The following is a 20,849-nucleotide window of genomic DNA, read 5'->3' as shown; positions in this document are numbered from 1 at the left end:
ACAGTATTTGCAAGGGACTTTACCATATCTTTTTTCGAAGATATTTTATTCGCTGTGTATTTTCCTTACCCCTTCCTTCAGTTTTCTATTTTGAATAAGATAAACACTGTTGTTTACTGTGCAAACTGAATCTCAAGTCATTTTTCATTTTTTAACATGCTTACTAGAGAGAGACAGAATCGGGCGACATGGTGTTGGCTCGTCTTGACATAAAACAAAGTTCTCTGTCATTCAGGAAATTTTGCAAGGACGCTCAGAGAAAACCTGGTAATCTTAGGGAATTTGAAAATGTAAACTTCGTAGACACCCTGATGAATTCCATCTGAGCAAGGAGTACTAGTTCACTTGACATGTTTAGCTAGAAACCATACTGTGATGAAGTTAGTATTTAATGATGATCAGAGAAACATGTCATGCACTTAAGGATCATCTTTTCAAAGCCTTTCGAGAAAGCTGACAGAATAGAAATGGACTGATAATTAGACATATCATTTTTGCTCCCCTTGTTATAAATTGCAACAATCATTGCATGTTACACAAAACATGCCAGATAATATGTAATATGATAATAGATAGATGTTCAATATGTGCGTTAAATAATGTGCAATATCGAAAGTGTACTTGATTGCTCCTATCTGCAGGCCAAATGCGTCTTACGATTTACTGCTGTTTAATTAAAAGAATTTGTAGTTACTCAATTCTCTGCGACTGGTTTTAGAAACATTGTATATTGATTGTGTGGACCCATATAGCATAAGCTATTGTAGTTACTCAGTCCAGTGTTGGTGCAACTGAAAGAAAATAGTCATTAAACATGTTAGCTAGATTAACACTATTTCGTTCTACATCATCTTTCACAATTTTTGTAAGTGCGTCTTGTGATCGTCCTATCAGGGAATTTAGAATTTTCCATACATCTTGGGATGGCCCTGTTGATGACCTGAAAAGGTTTGTCTAATAATGCCTTTTGGCAGCACACAAAGCTCCTGAATGACGTTGTTTCTGTAATCTTTAAACTCTTGTAGTGTGTCTAGACACCTGGTTCATATGAACTTGGTGTAAATTTGATCTCGCTTTTTTTATCAGCTTTAACATGTCTTCATTGACCCATGGCTTGCAAGCTTTTTTTGGTCGGGTAAATGTTTTCTGTGGAAACGAAGTGTTTGTAGGTGTCTATATTATAATTTTATTTGTCATACGCCATTTCCCAATTACTCTCACTGAGCATATCATCCCGTTAATATTAGCTAAATGCTCAAGAAAGTAATTTTAAATTTGTAAGCATTTCGATGCCTACTCAATAAGGAAACCTGTCCGTCCGTCATGCAAGATGAATCGTATAAAGAAAATAATGTTTAAAACAAAATCAACTCAAAAGGAAAAACATTAGTGGCGGTGAGTTTCCAACCTACAGCCCCACGCTCAAATGCCGAGTGTCTTACCCACTGGGCTGCACGAATAGGGGTTCATCATTTTTTTTTCCTTTCTTTTCGTTTTTTAACATAACTAGGACATTAGGCAATACAATAACAAAACTCGATGGTGCAACCCCCCCCCTCGCTCCAAAGGGGACACTCGTAGCATCCATCTGTCCATCCGTCACATCACAGGTGCTAAGTGGTGCCTGGGCTGCATTGTGTTGAAGGTTTCTTGACCCTTCATGTCTTATTTGTGATTGTCAGTATTTGGACATTCAACAGAGTGCCGGCAAAGGCTGGCTTGAATGGAAAAAATATATATGTACTGTAGAAATCCCAGGCATGTTTTTCACAAGACCGTGCGAGAAAAAACTTAATACCCTGGAAACATATTATGTGAACATGCACTTAGAATCCAGTGAATGTGATGTTAAATATCAAAGCAAAGATGCGATGCACGGTTCAGCCTCTAATTAAAGGATTTATAATCACTGACAGATAATGAAAAAATGATGGGGATGACTAAAAGTCCAACTAATTGGGAGTCTGATGTGTTGGGTTCGACAGAGAATGAGTCTTATTCTACAAGTGGCCCAAAAAGGCATATTCTCGGATAATTACTTTCACGGATACTTTCGCAAGATTTTGTGCGACTAGTGCCAGATGCATTAGCGTCTATGAGTGACGGCATTCTTGCCACAGTGCCAAGCATGCTATTTTACCACAGTGCCAGGATTGCTTTCGCCTGTCGATGCGTCTGGGGCTACGAAACAGAAAATAGTGCCTTCGGAAGTGATTGTTTAAGAATATGGCCCAAGTTTATCGGTGCATTGCTCCATGCACACACATTTGCCTGTGACCTGGTTAGTTCGTATTTCAACCACTGTAATGATGTTACTGCAGATAGGCGCAAGTACAGTCAATTCATGTACCAAATCTTCGTCCCCTGGCAACATGACAGAAGTTAACCGAGCTGAGATAGCTGAATGATTACGGGTTTCTTCGCAGCAGTCATTGTCCACTGCTACCCTCACTTAATAACACCCTCACCAGTGCACACATCTTCGGTAGAGTTGGCGCCCCTTGAAACTGCTTGCAGAAGTTGCTGGGACTGTGTCGCTATTTAACTCTTACATGAACAAACGCTAGACACATGGAACTTGCACGGCAACTAGCAAGTGCAGCCTTTCAACGCGTAGTGGCCTGGCTTGCCCTGCAGTTTGGGCGCGGCCAGCGACTGGATCAACTAGGTGCTTTGCTAGTTTCGGTTTCAAGGATGTGCCAGCGACATGGCTGATGCATTGGTGAAACAGCTACGCCAATTGCTCCAAACTGCATCAAAAGCAAGCCTTTGCACCATCCTGTGTCAAAACAGCATTTTAGCAGAAAATTGCCCCAAGCCTGCATCAAAGCATACATAAAAGCGAAACCCTCCTTCTGTCGATGCTTCACAGCTAGCAAAACTGAAATAAAAACAAACAGCACGCTTTCATCATCATCATAGAAGGAAGCAGAGGCCCGTGCAAGAGTTGCTCACTCTACAGTAAGAAACTGGGCCCATCAGAGTCGCCTGGTTCGTCATTCATGCATTTTTCTCTGATGGACGTAAACTGTAGTGCTGCTGTACCATTTTGATGGCGCCTTATTTCGGTGTTCATGGATTGCAAAGTTCGCCAAAGGATGATGTCACATTCTAGGATTAAAGGTAAATTTTTTCGATGTTTATGGGGGATAGCAGCACTTTGCAAAAGAGCCGCTGCCATCAGAACCACACGCGGTTCATAGTTATGAATGGTATTAGTGAATGTGGTACATGGCAAGAGCTACCACTTCAATGGGTGCCGCCATGTTCGTTGATGCGCTGCGCTATTTGGGTGAAATGGCGTCGCAGACGCAAACACAGCCGTATTTGCGTCTCGCGCATGTGCAGTACCGCTGCCTTTGGTCTTCTTTTTTTTGTTTTCTTTTTTTTTGTGTGTGTGTGTGGCCTTTATTTGAAAATTCCCTAATGTGCATGACATGAGTGTATTGCATGATGTCATATTCAGTGCAGGCATGCATACTCAATTGGTCTTGCGGTGAGCCTTTGCCTACAAGCCGTGACTGTTGCACTGTGTTGCATCATGGGTTAATAAACACCCATTTGCCGACAATGTGTGGTGCCTTCTCTGCACCGTATCGACAAACCTGGCCGGTGTGCCTTTTGTGCATCGCAGTGTGGAGAAGCATCACGTCCTTTTCTGACCGCACTTGCAGGGTACGCTTCATGCAAACCTCTGACTACAACATATCAACTGCATCAGTTAATACTTGCTCGGTATATGGTAAGCACACATGCGTTGGACCTTACACCAAAAGTGCGTGCTGCTGTGCTAAATCGGCTTTTTGCCTTCACCGGGACCTGCACTGAAAGGTGAAATGGCTGTTCCACCAATGCCAATATCATGCCGGTGACATATTAAAACATAGATATCACTGTTTTTGCTCGATTATGTGGCCAAATAGGCATGAGGTCGTGCAGGTTTAGTCCGAATATAGGTGTTTTAAATATTTGCTAGGTCGTGGTAGTCGGAAAGGTGCAGCCAAGGTGTCTACCACGGCTGACGTTTTTGTTTTGCATTTTTGGAGTTATAGAAGGTATTTTTTAGGTGATTATATGCCAAAGTTGCTATGTATCGCAAAGGAACAAGGACGTATCAAAGGGGATTCTAATACCCAGGTGTCTATGAGTGCTTTTCTGGGACTGAGCTTTAGTGGGAAAACATATGAATGAGGAATGTATCAGGCGGGTTCTACTGTATATGTAAAAATGATGTAACTTCTCTGCAAGCTCTTTATCTTGAACTAGTTGCATCGTGCTCCTTCATGTTTTGAAACCGCCAAGCATGCCTTACACTATTTTCTTGCAAATAAATCTCCTTACCACTTTTCAATACAAAAATTTTATTAATCTGGTTAGCATGATTAGGCCATTTGTGTCCAGCGCACTTTCAGATGACTGGAAATGATTTGGAAGACATCACTGTCAGTTCAAGAATAAAAAAATACTGTTATAAAAAAGAAACTAAAACTGTCTCTAACCCATTCAATCTGGAGAGTGGTGAAAAACTGCTTCCGTGCCACGCATTTTTTCACCGAAAGCATTAGTATGCCATAGGCCTCATGTGCTCCTGTTTCGAATTGGACATGCAGCGCCACTGCATGCGGCAAGTGTTGCCGAGAAGCACATGTTCCGTGTTCACAGGCATGCAGGGCCAAGAATGGCCACTAGACTCGAACCTGTGTGCACGGTGAAAAAAAATTAACTTCTGTCTACTGTTGCTTGTATGGATGCCTATCTAGAACACTGCGGAAAGCCATGAAAGGTGGAACTTCATCGGTTTCCCTGAAAATTATACGAGGCTGATTGAAGAAAGTATTGGATCACAGCTGTCCGGTGTGTGATGTATCATAACTCAAGTGACCCCATGCAGGTGCACGAGCAAGAAGCGGAAAGCTCAGCTTGCTGCATCTGCCTTCGTTTACGGCCTTATCTGACGCTGTGAGCTCGCTTTTAGAGTACTCCTTGCCACTTGCCCGGCAATTGTTCACTGCCACGCAGTGCAGTTCGGTCAAGTTTCAATACAGAAATGGAAGTGGCAGCTAGCGAAGCAGGTATGTCAAAGGTACAGGGCAAGCGTCTGCAAGTGATGCGGGCATGCCATTCACTATCAGGTTTCGTGTGAGCAGCAAATGTCAGGTAAACAGCATGTCTGCAGTCCATACCGCACCTGCCTTATCTTGTCAACAAGCTTCTACAAAAAATTCCAAGCAATACTTATTAAAGCAGCCGCATGCCAGTACCTCTGTCCTGCGGTGTCTATGATGGTAAATATGTAATAATTTATGTTCTCAATCTCTGCTATCTTGTGCTTCTCTGCTATCATGGCCGGGGCAGACATGTTGATCCAAGGTTCATTCGATTAGCCTGCACTCCCCTAACAATTTCACGACATGCTGTACTTAGCTGTCCACTTCACTAGTTCAACATAGCAGCAGCACTGCCCACAAATTTGGGCTACACATCGGGAAGGGAACATATGGAATGTGCTTCACTTGGCTGCAGATGGCACTGCGTGTTTTGGAGTGGTGGCAGAAAGGTAGAGCGACCACAAACAGACATATAAGGACAAAGTGATTATTTATATATATATTGTCACGGCCTAGTAGGAAACAGGAAAGCCAGTGTAGAGGATGTACAAAAGCACTTCATAAGAGCAGTCAATGTGATGTAGTCGTCTCAGTTTTTCTACCTACGCACTACTTCAGCGTCGTTTTCATAATCTGGCACATACCTGCGGTGAACATATGGGATGTGGCATTTGCCTCTCCTATGGAAAAAAAAAAAAGCATCATCCCAATGCACCAACCTCCGAAGGCAGTGCACAGATAGTGCAAAGTTGAGGTCATTAGGAAAAGTATTGCTTCACACAGAGCACGTGCAAAACCTCGGGCAGATGCCACCGACGTTTGGAGCAGTTATGACTGTTTGGAACAACTTCATAATTCACATCGCTGATGCAGTGAAGAACTGCGTATGGCCCGAAGTATCTTCGCAGGAGCTTCTCAGATAGCCCCCGCTGAATAGGAGTCCAGTCCCACACATGATCACCAATGTTGTACATGACGGGACTGTGCCGAAGGTATTGCAGGGTCTGGCATCATAGTCCTCCTGTTCTGGGTTTCGCAACTGCGCAAGCTGCCTGGCTTCCTCTCCGCATTGCGTAAACTCCTCGGCCCCAGTCTTGTCATCACCGCACTCATGTGGCAGCATTGCGTCTAACGTTGTTACTTCCCAGCTGTAAACGAGGTCGAAAGGCGTCACACGTGTCGTCTCTTGGTGAGCCGTGTTATACACAAATGTAACATAAGGTAAAATCTCGTCCCAGTTCTTATGGTCGACGTCGGTGTACATACTCATCGTGTCTGCCAGAGTCTTATTCAAACGTTCTGTCAGCCCATTGGTTTGGGGCGCAGCCATGAACGCAGCACCTGTGTCTGTTACAACCACTGCGGGAGCGCCATGCCTTAGGACGACGGGTTCGTAAAAATAGCACTGCTTCGGCTGCGGTTCCGAGTTGGATAGCACCTGTTTCGGCGTATTCAGTAAGATAATCTGTGATGACGATTATCCATCTGTTGTCGACAGTAGACAGTGGAAATGGACCTAAAAGGTTCATGCTAATTTGCTCGAACGTCTCTTGCGGTATCTGAACAGGATGCAGCAGTCCAGTTGGCTTGTCAGTTAGGGCTTTGTGGCGCTGGAAATCCAGGCATGTCACGACTGCCGCAAGTCTCGCCCAGTAGTACTTTAGCCTAATTCTTGCCAATGTGCAGGTGTAGCCCACGTGACCAGCAATCGACTCGTTGTGACACGCATATGTAGGGCTTTGTCACGAAGAGATGCGAGAATGACGAGTAGTTGCTGCAGCTAGGTGAAAAGTTGTTTTTATACAGAACGTCATGGCGCAAGCAAAATGAAGGCAGCCCTCTGGCGAATAACCTCGGCATGGTGCTTGTTCTTCCCTCTAAGTAATAGATAAGAGGAACCAGTTCTGTGTCGTGCTGGCGTGAAATGGCGGCAGTACCTAGCATGCCTAGAAGATCTGCGCCATCATTGTCATGCTCTGCAGTCTCAAAAGGAGACTGAGAAAGGCAGTCGGCATCGATGTGCCGTTTTCCCAATTTGTACACAACAGTGAAGTCGAACTCCTGGAGCAGAAGACTCTAGCATGCAAGCCGACCAGCTGGATCTTTTAAATTAGTGAGCCAGCAAAGTGCATGGTGATCACTGACAACGTTGAGACAGCGGCCGTACAAATATGAGCGAAATTGCAGGATGGCCCATACCAGTGCAACACATTCTTTTCTTGTAGTGGAGTAGTTAGCCTCCGATCTTGATAACGTCCCACTGGCGTAAGCACTCTTTCGGTAGTGTCCTGCCACTGTACAAGCACTATGCCAAGGCCGACAGTACTAGCGTCAGTATGAAAAATTGTCAGGGCATCTTCATAAAAGTGTGTGGGCACAGGAGGCGTCTGCAGCTGTTCCCGTATGTCGTGAAATGCCTGCTGCTGGTCTTCATCCCACCTGAGGATATCATCTCTGGTGAGATGTGTTAATGGCCATGTGATGCGAGAAAATTCCACAATAAACTGTTGGTAGTAGGCGCAAAGGCCCAAAGAACCTCCTACGGCCATTTTATCAGATCGCGTTGGGTAATTAGCAACGGCAGTGATTTTATCACAGGTCGGACACCTTCACGACTAACGATGTGACCGACGAATTCAAGTTCTTCAAAACCAAAATGACCCCTTTTAGGTTTCAAAGTGTGACCAGCTGAGCGTATTGCTTCAATGACTGTCTTTGGTCTCCGTAAGTGTTCCTCGAACATGGCAGAGAAAACAATCACGTCGTTGGCATACACCAGGCAGGTTTGCCATTTGAGGCCTGAGAGTACCGTGTCCATTAGTCGTTGAAACGTTGCTGGCATAGGACACAACCCAAAGGGAATTCATAAAGTTCGTCGGGCATCACAAAAGCGGTATTCTCATGGTTGAAGGACGAGAGCTTCAGCTTCTGCAATAAGTGCAGGTCCATGTACAAGGAGATTTGCACTCCTGGCATGCTTCAGCCACTTAGAAGTGCACCTTCCACTTTGGGGTATTTCAAATTGCAATTCATCTTTCTCTTTGCCGAGAAGCTCTTTTCAAAGCCATCCAGCACAGCTTCCTTGTTTATTTCCTTCATGTCAGTTTTCTGTTGGCTACCTTTTTCCACTTCTTTTTATCAGCAGAACTTTCTGCTCCTAAGCTGGACATTTTCGCCCGGAGGCTGACGGAGCCAATTCTCACTGTAGACCACAAAAGCACACGTGAGGCACGCCTAACGAAGCACTCCGAATAACACACAATCATATGGCCTGCAGCAGGGATCCAAACACACACGCCGTCGGCGCCAAAGTGGCTGAACGCGGTGGGCGATGCAGAAGCTTCAAAATGTTGATAGGGCATCTTGCTTTCCTCATCAGTGCACACTGGTGATGGCGATGGTTGCAATGGCGGACTTGGCGTCGGCTTCATGTGTAACAGGAAAAAGGCAATCAGAGTTGTAGAGACCAAGAAGCAGAAACTGCGGAAGGCCACCCGTTGGTGGACGATTGTGCTCGGGAGGGCAGACTGGAAGTGGCAGCTTTAAAGGAACAGCGATGTCGAAAGTGGCAGTGAGGAGTTGACATGAAGGTGAGTGAGAGGAGTGAGTGGTGTCCAAATGGCTTGCAGACTGGAGAGCAAATGAGGAGGTGAAGGCAGTGGCCGCTTTTATAAGGGGGATGCAGAGGTCTCAAAAGACTACGAGAGTATCGCATTGGAGAGTGCCGTAAATACCGCCGTTCGAGTGTGAGCTTGTTTGTTGTGCTCAAAAAATAATTCGCCGCTTGTTGTGTGTATGCAGTGCAATCGTGAAAACAATGGTTTTGCAGTAGGAGCTTTGCATGATCACTGGGAAATTTTTTCATGAGGTGTGCAGCCTTGAAGTTGGCAAAACAAGCATTTTTCAGCGCACCGTTTTCGACAACACTGTGCTAATTCTACGGTTCGAGTGTCAGTGTTCATGCACCGTCACGTCTGCGCCATTGCCAAAGGTCTAGGAACAAAATTCAGTGACCCTACCATGCGTTTAGACCATTTGTCTAAAGTCGGATGGCGCAAATCGAGCATGACCAGCCCGAGGATAACGCCGGGGAAACACCAGCTTGTGTTGACCTGCCATTTTGACAGTCTGACTCGCCGCTTGGATTTTTCGTGTTTTTGGCAAGTTATCAGTCGATTGGCACCATCAAAAGTGCAATGAAGCTGGGGGTGGTGTTTTAGTGTAACGCAGGCTGATTATAGTGAGCGGCAAGCAAATTTCTGGACCAGCTACCCCAAAGTTGTTCTCCCGATTTGTTAACGTACTAGCTCCTCGCGTTGAACATGGCACTTATAATCGGAGGGACATTTCTTTTATGCTTTTCGGCACGTTTCAGCGTCAGAAGTGCTCTTTAGAGCAGTAAAACTTGGCTCATCGAGCACACCCCATGGAATGCTACGGCGGAAGTCTGCTCGTGGTCTTTTGGCCACTTTTCAGTATCCAAAAGAGCGCGGTTTTCTGGTATCGCAAAGCATCAGGAAAACTTTATTTTCGTGTGGATTCTATCACGGGGGACACAAGCGATGCGATTGCAACCAAGATTAACAGTTCAGGCGCGCGCTGCACCATGGAATTTGACAGCTTCCGTTCGTTCCGCAGTTAACAGCTGGGAGCACTCGGCACTTGCTTGGTACCCGTTACTAGGCGGTCATCAGTCATGGCTTTGGTATTTTTGTGGCCTGTTCTGTGCCTGCATGAGACTTAGTTTGTCGGTTGTATTAATTTGACACTGCATGCGCAAAAAGATTGCCGCCGCCGAGTGGCGATGCCTTCGCTCTCCACTTCCCTCGAAGTGGGTTAAGCTCTTCTTGTGGTTCGAGTAATGTGGCTTAAAATGCATGCGTTCGGACTGGGACCGAAAGACATTTCGAGTAAAGCAATTTCATTAAACGAGGGATTACTGTATACAGAAGGCTACTTGAATCTGCAATTTTCATCATTAGTATGGCAGGGACCGCTCACTGGGCCCTGTTGTTTGTAACCAAGTTGTAAAAGGGAGCGTTAATTCTGTTGCATTTGCTTTTTTCAAAGGTTTGGTAATTGCCAAAGCAATAACATCAGGTTTGCAGTAGAGGATCTGATCACGCTGTGCCTTCTCCCATTTGGGCTCAAATGACCAGTGGCAGGGATATGAGCTCCTCTGTGGATGATGGATTGTGGACCTAAGTTTGAATTTTCAGCTGTTTTTAGCACTCGTCAGTGTAGTACTTACAGACATGCGATCATCCCTGTGTGACTTGCGCACTTCATTTGTTTGTAGTGCCCAAGTCTGGCGACTTAAACTGGTCCTCACAGCAACAACTGGGTGCAGGTTCTGTGATTTATGCAAGTCCAGCCCACTTTAACACGTCACATCAGCTACAGTGCAGCAGAGTTGGTGTATGAAACAATCAGATAATACTTCTTAATGTGTAAGACTTCACATATGTGGCCAGCTGGAACTTCGTGCCGTGTTCATGCGGTATTGTAAACAATAAAGGGAAAATTAGACATCCACCCATTCGTAGCAATTGCTTTCCTTTCCTTCGAGTTGTTAACAAATTCGACTTTGCCCTGCCATCTGCTAGCCGCCTGGTTAGTTCAGATGGTAGAGCGGCTGCCCCGGAAAGGCAGTGGTCCCGGGTTCGAGTCCTGGACCAGGACGAATTTTTCTTCAACTGCGAGGCTTTTTTTTCGAGGAACCCGCATGGGTTTGCTTTGTAGCAATTGCTATGAACGGGTGGATGTCTAATTTTCCCTTTATTAATTACCTCTCTCCACCTTGTGGGCCTCCACAGAACTGTTTAATCAAACTATTGTGATCATTTTGCGTCTTGTGGCATGATGCAGCGAATCGATACGGTATGACTACTGTGACAAGCTGCTCACATGTGCAGCCATCAAGGTTGCCTTGCCTAGTAGCGGTCACACTACCCTTTGCAGTGGATGGGAGCGTAGCATGCTACTGCTCCTGTGTGCCCTTCTGGAAAGGATAAAAATGCGCCAGCAGGGGATCCTGCATTGTTTTTTAAAAAAACCTGCATCTTGGGCTACGGAGGACACTGCCATTTGACGTAGGGGCAATAGGGGACAGGATTGCTTATGCAACCAAAAATAAGTGTTGTATACATGGGGATGCCTGTCCCATATCCCACTCACATTGCCGACATTTTTGCAGAGACGCTGGCAACCAATGATGCAGAGATTTGTGCACATGGCTTGCCTTACAAGCATACATCATTCAAAGACGATTGCACTGCATTGAGCATACATCATCATCGCACCAGTAGCAAGCTCATTTGAAACTAAGTCGGTGTCCTGAGCTCACTTGAAGCATGTTTAGGCGAACCTTTTACTTTGAACGCTTCAAAATTTCAGTCACAGTTCATAACGTAATCTTTTGAATGCTGCATAATTTGGTGTTTAATCTGCTGAGAGATATGTTTCATCTTGTATTACAGCTTTAGCCCACTGAAAGTTTTCCAGGGTTTGGGAGCTTACTCACGAAGATATAGTTGACAATCACCCAAGTGTTGTTAGGATGTATCCCAATGTCTGTGATCCTTACAGCCTTTTTCCACCTGTGCAGGACCTTGGTCGACTGGGCCGGGACCTGCACCGGGTGGTGATAATTGACAACTCGCCAGCCTCATACATCTTCCATCCCGACAATGCAGTGAGTACTTGCATGCATTGCTCATGGTGGCAGAAATAAATGTGCAGGACTCTAGTAGAACACCATCTGGGTGGGAGTCTTGGAAGGGAAAAGCTTTCCTTCACAACCATTCAAGGTTGTGTGGAAACAATAATTCAGTACCGGCTTTCTCAACTGAATGCCGCTGAGAATTAAGATAGAGGGCGTTATGTCAACGGCTATTTTTCTATGTTGCCTATGTAATTTATATTTTTAATTGGGCACAAATTTGCTAACATTTAACTTAACACTGCCGCTCCCAAGATAACTTGTTGAGGACTCATTTTGTGGTTTCAGCTTACCTTTCCCACAGTAACTTGTTGAAAAAAAAAGAAAACATTGCATACCCATTGTACGAACTATGGAGAGCTGATCTAAACACAGAAAATTTGTAAGTTCAAATTGTGACAGCAGATAGAGCATGTCTCAATGCCCACTGAGGGTGGCTAACCTAACTTTGTCTCGGCATGGCAGCCATGACGAGACAAGCCAGTGTGGCAGGTCCATCTGCAAATGGAAGAAACAAATAATTGATGAAATTTTCACGAATTCTGAAAGTGACAATGATGAATCAGCTTTTCTGTAGCATGAAGTGTTTGCTGTACTTGTTGGGGTTGGGTAGCGAGTAGGCCTGGTCTGCTCGAGCACAATAAGGCAACTTGGACAACTGATTTAAGCACAGTGACAATATATGTATACTGGGTGTTCAGGGTAAATCAGATAGTTAGCATAATTAGATACAAATATGCATTGTCAATAGAGTTAGGCCTCAATATAACGAAGTCATTAAAATTGGCACTTTGCTTTGTTATGTAAATGAAATCATAACTTTATTCATCTCTAGAAGAGAAAGAAATTCGACTTCTTATGCAAATATAGACAGTTGCCGATGCATCTTTTTTTACACAGAAGGAGCCGTAGAATTTTTCAAATTGTTGGGCAATTGGAAAAAGCAAATTTGGATGAGAAAAAAATATAATTTGTTTAAATTTGAAAAGTCAGCTACGAAAGATAAGCTTTCATGCTGTGTTGATGATATATTTACATTGGCGGTAAGAAGTGAAGCCAGCCACATTTTCGCATCCACTCCGCCCCTGTGGTTATCATGAAAAGTGCCGGCAGCGGGAAGTGAGTGGTTCATCTGCCTCTCACTTCCAAAACTCGAGATTACGCAAGACAGTGCACATGATGTTGCACCATCTCAGCTCGCCTTAGCGCCCGAACTGCACATACGCTGACAGTCATGTGCAGCCTTGGCTGTGCTAGCAGGGGAGCCCCTTTGTCCCGCAGGAAGAAGGCGATCATCAAGCCGTCATTCTTCTCCACTCACAGGGCGCAGTAGGATCTTTTCATGCTTAGACGTTGTATGGAATGTGACAATGTTTCCTACGGCATGCAATTTGAGAGGTGCGTTTTTAAGCAGCTGCATGCACAAGTTTTCAGTTATTGCATCAGTATTCCTTCCTGGTGGCAGTGAAATTTAGTTATACGGTCGACTCTCGTGACAACGGATCCTGATAATCTATCAAAAAATGTCGATTTTAACTCAAGTCCGTAATATCAGAAATCGTAAGATCCGACATTAGAGGCCACCGCGGAAATGCCAAAAGATTGTCCAACAGTTGCTGAATGTTTCGACTACCGCCAGAACGCCGCGAGACATCGTCAGATAAAGAAAAGGGGGGAGCCATTCACGAGGACATGCATATGTACTTTCCACATGTCTGGCAAAAAAAAGTTGCATGGAATGCACCGCTGCCTTCACCTATGCGGCTAACATGAATTCATTCTAACACATTTATACCAACACACCTGCCCGAGCTCCCAGTATTTCATATCGCGAGCTCGGGCATCACGCACCTGCATCAAAGGTGCAGACAACATCTGGGTATGTTGCTTCACGGAGCCTGAAGCGTTAGGATTAATTTCCTCCAGCACTTGCTTGCCAGCAATGCCTTTGTTGTTCATAATTGAACTCGCGGTCTGCTTCGATAGTCCCATAATTTTTGTGATGTCCGCCTGTTTTTCACGCCGCACAACTGCATTCACAATCTTAATCTTGTCGGTCATTTTTTGGAGGCCATTATCTCAACACTTGCGGTCTGGCACAACTCACTAGCACGAAAACACGACAAAATGGTTTCAACAAGCAATAACACATCGTGCATGATCAACATACCCTGAGACTGGCTTGGCTAGAGGCTGGACTTGGCCAGAGGCCGCCAATGTTGCCAACCGCAATTTAAACTTTCCGTGGCTTAAGACACTAAAGGCAAATATTAAATCAAGCTAAAGTGATAAATTAGTGCTTGAGAATCTCTAAGGTGTCAATATTATCACGAACAGATCCTTAATAATCGAGAAATTAAGGTGAATGCAGGACATGATTAGAGACTCCCCTGGGACATTCAAGTACTTTTTGATGACGAAAGCACTCCTCAGTTAAATTCTGTCACTAGTACTCAACTACTCATTGCACAAAACATCCTTGTAAAATAAGACGAAATAAAATGCTACTTGTCCAGTTCTATTTCACTTTTCCAAAAAGTACTCATTGAAATAACCCTGACAATGACGCGGACGGTTGAAGAGTTTCGTTTTCACTCGACTCCGCGCCACCCACGCTTTCGCGTTTCAGTAGCTATCGCATAGTGCTGCACTGGTTTACTGGCTTGCAAAATTTGCACAAGCTGCTAGTAGCAAAGAATTGAACTTCCATGTGATGATGCGGGATGCCTGAACAGTCAACGCCACTTGACCAAAAAGCAGCTGCAGCGGTGAATCCGCCACTCTGTCTTGGCTCGGTACCGCCGTCTGTCGGGCGCCGTTTTACTCACTGATATCAGCAAATAATGGTGATGGCGTATGCGATAAAGGTATTTGGACCCTTCCAATGCAATTGTCTCGTAAATTAAGTCGTTTCTTGGCACAAAACAAGCATTGTGAGCTTTCTGGAATGGTATTTAAACAGTCCACGTCGACTTCGTATTTGCCTTTAGGATCCCTTTAAGTGCGCAGACACCGGCATGGTCAAGTCTGTTGTCAGCCTGTGTCGACACGACAAAAGTATGTTTTATACGCCAAATTTGAAAAAAATTGCCCCTAATTCCGTCTGCTGTAGCTGATAGTCCATTGTAGCACAGTTCGTTAAAAGCGAACTTCATTGCATTAATAAAATAGGTAGAGCAAGCTAAGGTTGAAATGTTGTCCGTTATATCCAAAAGTCTGTTCTACGCGTGCCCATTGTAATGAGCGTAGAAGTTGTTTGTAAACATACTTCGTTATATTGACATTCAAAATACAGTGTTTTATGAACAAGAAGTTGTAACAAGTTAAATACTTCATTATATAGAGAATTTCGTTAAATCGAAGTTCATTATATCAAGTTTTCACTGTATATATTGCTTTAATTTACCTAGATTTCTTCTCTTTTGTTTCTGATAAAACCATCAGATCAAAAAGAACTGCAATGGATGCAAATAAGCCACCGAAATATTTTCTTGCATGATGGTAATTGTGAGTGATTGTGACATGAGTTTCCTGCATGATGATAATTTGTGCCGGGAAGCCAAATTGCCTAATCAAAGCACTCTTAAACACCATAAGATCAACAGGACATGAAAGGCAGAAGTTCAGTAGAGACTACGAAGCCGTGGCTGAAGATGATGTTTCATGTTCTGCGTGTCATCAAGACCAAAATTCTGCAAAGTCTGATGGTGTTTAGATGTTTCTCTAGTGAGCGCGTGATGGGATGCCTCCACATGTATTTCTACAGAGACTCTAACTAAATTAGAATGGGTATGTGGAGCTGCTGTACATTGTTCTGAAACCTTGGGTGGAGGGGTGGCTTCCAGAATCATTCCAATAAATGTTGTTTTGCTGAAGTTGTTTCACCTACAAGTATTGAACACCCTGTATGCACAACACCGAGTATGATGATACAGTGCAGTCCACGTACAACAATGTCGTAAAGAATGAAAAATTCTATTGTTAGAACCGATCATCGCTATATCTGGACTACCATAAAAAAAAAGCTGCAGAACATACTGTTGTAGTTCCGAACCCAAATTTGACATTTGCACTAAAGAATAAATGTTGTAGAAGGTAGGCTGTGAAATCTGAGCATTTAATTATACCTCTAAACAGTGTGTCAAGCATTAGGCATGCTGAAATAGTCAGAAATCTGCACTTGGTTTCATGGCAGTTGCAGGTTTACAACTGTGGTGTGCTTCGCGTCCAGCGGCTGCACAAGCAGTGGCGACAACCCTTTTGTGTTCACGAAATAAATAAGCAGGTTGGTCGATGACGGCGCACTTTGCATGAACATCGGGGTCACGGTCAAAGGCAGGCCATTGTCAATCTCGTCGCCTCCATTGCACAACGCCACCATCTGTATAACAATTGCCTTGTCGAAGATCTTTTTGCAGAATGAGGCAGCACCATCTGCACTCAGAAACTCCTCCATCTCCATAGAAGCACCACCTGTTTCATCGTCAATAGCGCCGTGCTTTCAGAGCTCAGTAATGTCAGCGGCTTCCATCGTGTTTGTTTCACCATTCTGGGGATTTCGCTCTGGTGCACAAAGCATGTCTTTCTGAAAGAGAGTTGTTTATGATGGAAGAGGGTACCCAATCCTCTTTCTGTTGATCAGCATGGCCACTGGTTCCAACATCCACGATTGCGGTGCTCGCGGCACAGAATTGACGATATTGTCAACTGCGTGAGTTCATGCTTTTGAGTTTTGCAAAATTTGCTGCTTCGTCTCAAGCAACACATCTTTGCGCTTTGTTGGCGCCATCTTCTACAAACTGGGCTGCCAGGCATCTGCTGCTTCGGGGCTGCTTCCATGGTGCATTTCCGCGCTCGCTGGTAAAGAGGAAGAAAGATAGGGCGGGCATCCTCACTCCGTTGTTTTTTCTTCCTCTCCCTCTTAGCACGTGCGTGTACTGAGCACTATCGTGGACAACGTAGACTTGAAGCAGCTGGCGTTATGGTTTGGTGCACAGTGCCAACTCGCGATGTTCTCCGTGGCTTCCACAATTGGTGTGCGGGCAGGACGCACTGTGCAGTAATGGCCGCAGATATGAACTCTCATAGGTGTACTTTTTGCCTCGTCTTGGCATCGTTTGTTTAAGGAGAACATACCAACGTAAGTGTCGCTCAATTTGCATGGAAAACTCCTTCCGTAAGGTAAAATTTTCATTTTTGTATTTGACCTGCAGTCGTAACATATCGTTGTACAGTCGAACCCAATTATTGACCCTTTTCACAGCAATCCCATGGGCGCTGCCATGTTTAATCACGTGGTGGCGCGTCCATTGCTTGCCTCAACTGCCTCCATTCCCTCCGCATTTACAATGGATGTGTATGACGCCAGTGGGGTTTAGCAAACCTGTTTTGGGAGATATCATAGATGGTGACTGGGTGGGCGACGCAGAGCTTTGGCCACAGCTTCAGAGAACATGCAAAAGCGTTTAGGAAGCTGATTAAGTTATGTACAAATGGCGAGAGCAGCTTATATGGTGCTTGTTTTAAAAGCGACGCTAGATATGTATTCCAAGCTATCCAGAGTTTCTGCTCATGAATTGAATCAGGATTAGTGTGTTTCGCTCTTCGTTCTTTATTTGGCCAATATTTTGAAGTAGCGGCTTGTCACATTTTTGACTCGGTAAGTTTCCTTAGTGCGGTCACTATCTGATTTTTTCTGCCTAATCGCTCGCGGGTGTGCTCAGTTCTGATAGATTTGTTCTTGCTGCGCGCAAGGCTTGAAACGGAGCCATTTTGTACATTGTAATACCTTGTAGCAAAGACATATTATCGCTAGTAAATCGCTTACTCTTGTGGACCATCACGAAACATTCAGCTTCGACCATTCATGCGCTATCTGTGTAGTCCGTCATTTATTTTGTACATATGGTACGCATATATTGAAGTATGCACCCATTCATTGACACGTTGGCGATAGAGTTGTAAGATCCATGCCACTGGGGTAGATGGATGTAGATACTGTGCGAAAAATGTGGCGCTATTCCCTTTGTCATAGTTTAACGAGCGGTACTCGCTCTTGCCGACGTTCCAGGGCTGAGGCACTGCCTTTGAAGTTAAGTGATACAATGTTGGCGGATGAGCAAATTTCTGTGTCCTCGAAGAAAGCCGTAAATCTCAAAGTGCCAGCAACACGTACGGACAGTTGCAGCAATGGTTCGTGAAGTTGGCTACGCAGATTAATTGCATTCCTTAATAAGCCGGGAAGTATTTTGACAGCCAACTACTTCACACGCCTTCAATCTACTCGATTCAATTTGGCGTGACTGGATCACAGTGCGTTAGAGAAAACTCAGTTGCATTTCCAACAGCTCGTCGCACAGAAGCAAGGTGGAAGCACTAATGGTTTCATATTCGTGCGCTGTTGCTGCGGCGACATGCGGCGCGCCGCTGAAAGCGCCATCTCGTTTCTTTAAAACAATCTGCTCCGTGAAAAGGGTCAGTAACGATGCTAGATATAATGGTTTGTTGGTTATAATGACTACATTTCAGTGCATTTACGATTTCCCGACCCTACCTAATAAAACTGATGATAATTAACATTCTTTAAATCTCTGTACTGTTACAACAAATGGTTCGAACCCAGTCACTGTAAAAAAAGGGTGAACAGAAATGCAGCTAAACTAGGCACATGGCAGTGCGCATGCCCTACTCCAGTCCAACTGCGATGATATATGGCCTTCAAGACAAGCAAGCGACCACCGCGCGGATTTCGAAAGCCGCAATAAAGGTCACGTGCTTTCAAGGCACACCTCCAGGAAGGAGGCTAACAGCATAAACACCATGGTATGGGGCTTGCACTGGCGCGATATTAGATACCATAGCATCACTCTCGTTCTTGTGCAAATGTCCATGTGGCACCACATGCATTCCGGCTGTTTCAACAATTTGGAACTATCATCTATGTCCTTCCACCATGAGAACAAGAGTGTTCTTGTCAACGCAGCCCAATTCTGTGAGAACGCTGCACTACGCACTGCCACCACGCAGTATTGCAAAGGATGGGTGGTTAATGTGCCTTTGTCACAGTTCGGCAGCGTTTACATGTAGCTGATTGCTGGTCATGGTGATGTACGTTTTACCTTTTAAGCATTGAATTTTTTTTCTCGCGGACTGACATAAATAACTTAATTTTACGGTTATTGTGTGGCTGGCTTGCAGTCGTAATGCAAAGACCATGATGTCTGAGAGATCAGAATGGCGGTATGCTGCAATAGTTTACGCTTCCAGCTGACTTGAATGGTTCGCTCTCTTGTGCAGAATGCCGTGATGCCCCATTGGTAGTAAAATATGTCACAAGCTCTCAAATACAATATGGCAGCTGCGCTTGCAGTTTCAAAATAACAGGTGATGGGAAGCAGGCACTATTTTTAAAGAGCCATAGGACGACGCATTTCATTCTTTAGATATACGTTTCTACCAGCTAGGTGCGGGAACAAAAATGAAGCTGAAAATCTGGTTTTCGAACCAAAGTGCTGCCGAATTGTAACTGCTTCAGTGTAGTTAAATTTGAGTTCTTGTAATGTCCATATATAACGAACTAATGATATAACACCCACTTTTCATGCAAATAAAAAGTGCGCTATGTCCTTTTTTGACTATGACTATGTCCTTTTTCTCATAGCCCGAATGCAGAAGTTGATACTTTTAAGACGACTAATCATTATAGCATTGCATTTGTTAGGCGTGTTGGTAAACTGACTTGGAAAGCATATTTAGCGCCAGCGAACAAGGACAGAAGGGAGACAACACCACAATGTGCTAACTTCAACAACTTGAAGAAACACCCACCTGTTTAACCCATGCACAGTGGCACCACCTCATCCAAATCTTAACCTTCCAAAAACGCCGTCTCCTTATCTAACAAGTTGACCGAAGGGGCACTAACACACATATCACTATTTCGACAGATAGCCTGAGCTTCAATAATCTCTCGCACATCTTTATCTTTGTGCTTTGCAAGAACCCGGCACCCGGCAGGCTCGATACACGGGTGCGCAGCCGCATTCCTGACAGTGAGTTGACAGATGACCGTATTGCTTATTTTTCATGTTTAGGCCATGTTCTCGTAACCAGTCATTAAGACACCTTCCTGTCTGTCTGATGTATTTTTTCCCACAGGACAGCGGGAGCTCATAAACAACAGCTGGCTTACAGTACGGGTCCGCTAATCGACATATTTTCACGAGCTTTTCTGGCGCTGAAAAGACCACTTTTGTGTCCACCAGGCTAGCCATTTTCTTAAGATTATGTGCCGTTCCATGCAGGTAGGGCACTACCACTATTTTCCCTCTACGTTCCGTTAGTTGATTTGCCACGTCCCGAATTGTGCTATCTGAACCACACCTTTTTAGCCGCCCCTCTACGACCGAAACTTTCACCGACTCCGGAAACCCTGCTGCTGATAACCTTCCTGGCTGATCTATAAGACTCGTATAGATCTTGTGGTGGCAAGATTTCTATAATGCATTATCAAAGCACAAGTTGGTATTGCTCCTCTTGACGAGCTTCGAGTAGGCAGATAGACACAGCAACAGGGGCTTATTAACTCTAGGTTTATACTCCCAACATGTGTGCCTTTCCATGAATTTGTGCTGAATATCTAAGAAAGGCAGCACGTTATCAGTCGGTTCTTCAAGCATGAGAGTAAGTGGGCTAAGGCCTGCAGAAAAAACTTCGTAAAGCTTGCCTACTATAGAACTTGCGCCTGGTTCGAAAAGGACTAGATAGTCATCAACGCACCTGACAACTTTAACCACCCTGTGCTCCGACAAGTACGCAACAAGGTACGCGATCATTATAACTGATATATCATTATATGTGGTATCATTTGTAGGTACGCTTCCCGTAGACGGCACCCCCGGACTGACCCACCCGGGGGAAATCGGTAGTTGCCTTTTCCTGTCTCTCGCTCTCCCTCCCTCCAACCATCATCTTTCTCTCACTTTCCATCTTTCCTGTGTTCTCCTCGCTTCTCTTTACTT

The 20,849-nt window shown here is 44.6% G+C and overlaps 1 protein-coding gene across 1 annotated transcript in view; it reads left to right on the top strand.

The window, feature by feature from the left end:
* The window catches only part of LOC139049915 (carboxy-terminal domain RNA polymerase II polypeptide A small phosphatase 1-like), a 293,498-nt gene that overhangs the window by 207,103 nt on the left and 65,546 nt on the right, over positions 1-20,849 (top strand). The window contains exon 7 of the mRNA XM_070525805.1: positions 11,716-11,802. Within this exon, the coding sequence (XP_070381906.1) occupies positions 11,716-11,802 (87 nt within the window). The remainder of the gene's footprint in view (positions 1-11,715; positions 11,803-20,849) is intronic.

Source organism: Dermacentor albipictus, chromosome 1, assembly GCF_038994185.2.
Source record: "Dermacentor albipictus isolate Rhodes 1998 colony chromosome 1, USDA_Dalb.pri_finalv2, whole genome shotgun sequence".
Lineage (NCBI taxonomy): Eukaryota > Metazoa > Arthropoda > Arachnida > Ixodida > Ixodidae > Dermacentor > Dermacentor albipictus.
This window is presented reverse-complemented; position numbering and strand designations above follow the sequence as displayed.